The sequence below is a fragment of the Fusarium odoratissimum genome (genome assembly GCF_000260195.1).
Source record: "Fusarium odoratissimum NRRL 54006 unplaced genomic scaffold supercont1.173, whole genome shotgun sequence".
Classification (NCBI taxonomy): domain Eukaryota; kingdom Fungi; phylum Ascomycota; class Sordariomycetes; order Hypocreales; family Nectriaceae; genus Fusarium; species Fusarium odoratissimum.
The window spans coordinates 1-1,327 of NW_022158861.1; the positions used below are offsets into that span (position 1 = coordinate 1).

General features: G+C 47.6%; 1 protein-coding gene across 1 annotated transcript; it reads left to right on the forward strand.

Annotated features, from left to right (window-relative positions):
- Positions 1-60: 60 nt before the first annotated feature.
- Positions 61-234, forward strand: FOIG_16785 (uncharacterized protein; the record flags this gene model as incomplete). The annotated part of the gene is made up of 1 exon (XM_031218263.1): positions 61-234. One exon carries the CDS (start codon positions 61-63, stop codon positions 232-234), a length of 174 nt encoding a protein of 57 aa, XP_031052022.1.
- Between the last annotated feature and the right edge of the window lie 1,093 nt (positions 235-1,327).

Below are 1,327 nucleotides of genomic sequence, written 5' to 3' on the forward strand. Positions count from 1 at the left end.
AAGGAGGAAGTGCTTGAGGAAGTGCTTGAGGAGGAAGTGCTTGAGGAAGTGCTTGAGGAGATGCTTGAGGAAGTGCTTGAGGAGGAAGTGCTTGAGGAAGTGCTTGAGGAAGTGCTTGAGGGCAAGACAACAATGTTTGCTCAGACTTCTAGCCACATGCGACCAACTTTGCTTTTCGACAACCGGTATTCAAAGGGCTGCCATGCCCCCTGCATAGCGGTGAGGCTACGATAACCAGACATGAAGATACTATTCGCACTCCCTCGAGCAAACCCGGCTCTGTTCAAACGAGGCTGTTGGATCATCCCAAACCGTCCCCATCCCAGCCAGCCATGGCTGCATTCCGTTCTCTCGTACCCTGCAACTACTTCCCATTCTCGAACCTGCATTGCGTACCTTGCATTCGCAGGGGTCTAGAGAGAACGCCAAAAACGCACGCTCCTGTATCCATCCTTTGCTTCAAACGAGACTCATGGCCTTTTGAAGTACTTTTCTCATCTCTGCTTGACCTGATCCTCCTTTTTGTTGCTACAAATACACCACACACAAATCCGGGGTCCTGGACATCGACTTCATCAACTTCACGTTCCAGTTTGTTGTGGGGGACGCTAGTTCCAGGTTTGCATTAGGCTGATCGGAAATGCATTCTAAGATTAGCTGCTGAAAATACAAGGTTGCAGAAGCGGGCAGCAGGCATGTCGCTGATCTCTCCACCAACCCCTGTCACTTGTTTTCTCTCTCCCCCCTTGTCACCTGTTTTTTTCTTCCCCTCCCCCGACAATTGTTTTTTCTCCCCCTCCCCTGTCACCTGGTTTTTCCTTTTCTTTCCCCCGACACTTGTTCTTCTTCTCCCTCCCCCGACACCTATTTTCTTTCTCGTCTCCATATCATAGGACAAGGCATATGGAACATGGAAAAGCCGAGTGTGAGCGACCTGGTTAACCAGGTACGTCAAACTGTGAGAGATATCAAACGATACACTAGCTCTAGACGCGACTTGACGGACTTAATCACTGAATTGGGGAATCTGAGAGCAGCAGCAAATAAGTATATCCCATTATCGATAGCAGTCGAGGAATTACTCTCGCGCCAGCAAGAAAGTCAACAGATAAGACGACTTAGTGTCTTTTGGGACTTTTTTCTTCGAGACGAAAAAACCAAAAGCGAGACCGATAAGCAGCACCGCAGAAATATTGAGATACGAAAAAGCCTAAGAAAGGCCGGATTTTATACAGCTTTATTCATTGGCATAAGCTTCACCGTCGAAGGTTTTAAAGTTTTCGACAATAATGATATCCGAGAAATATGCACACTTGCTAGAGAGTAC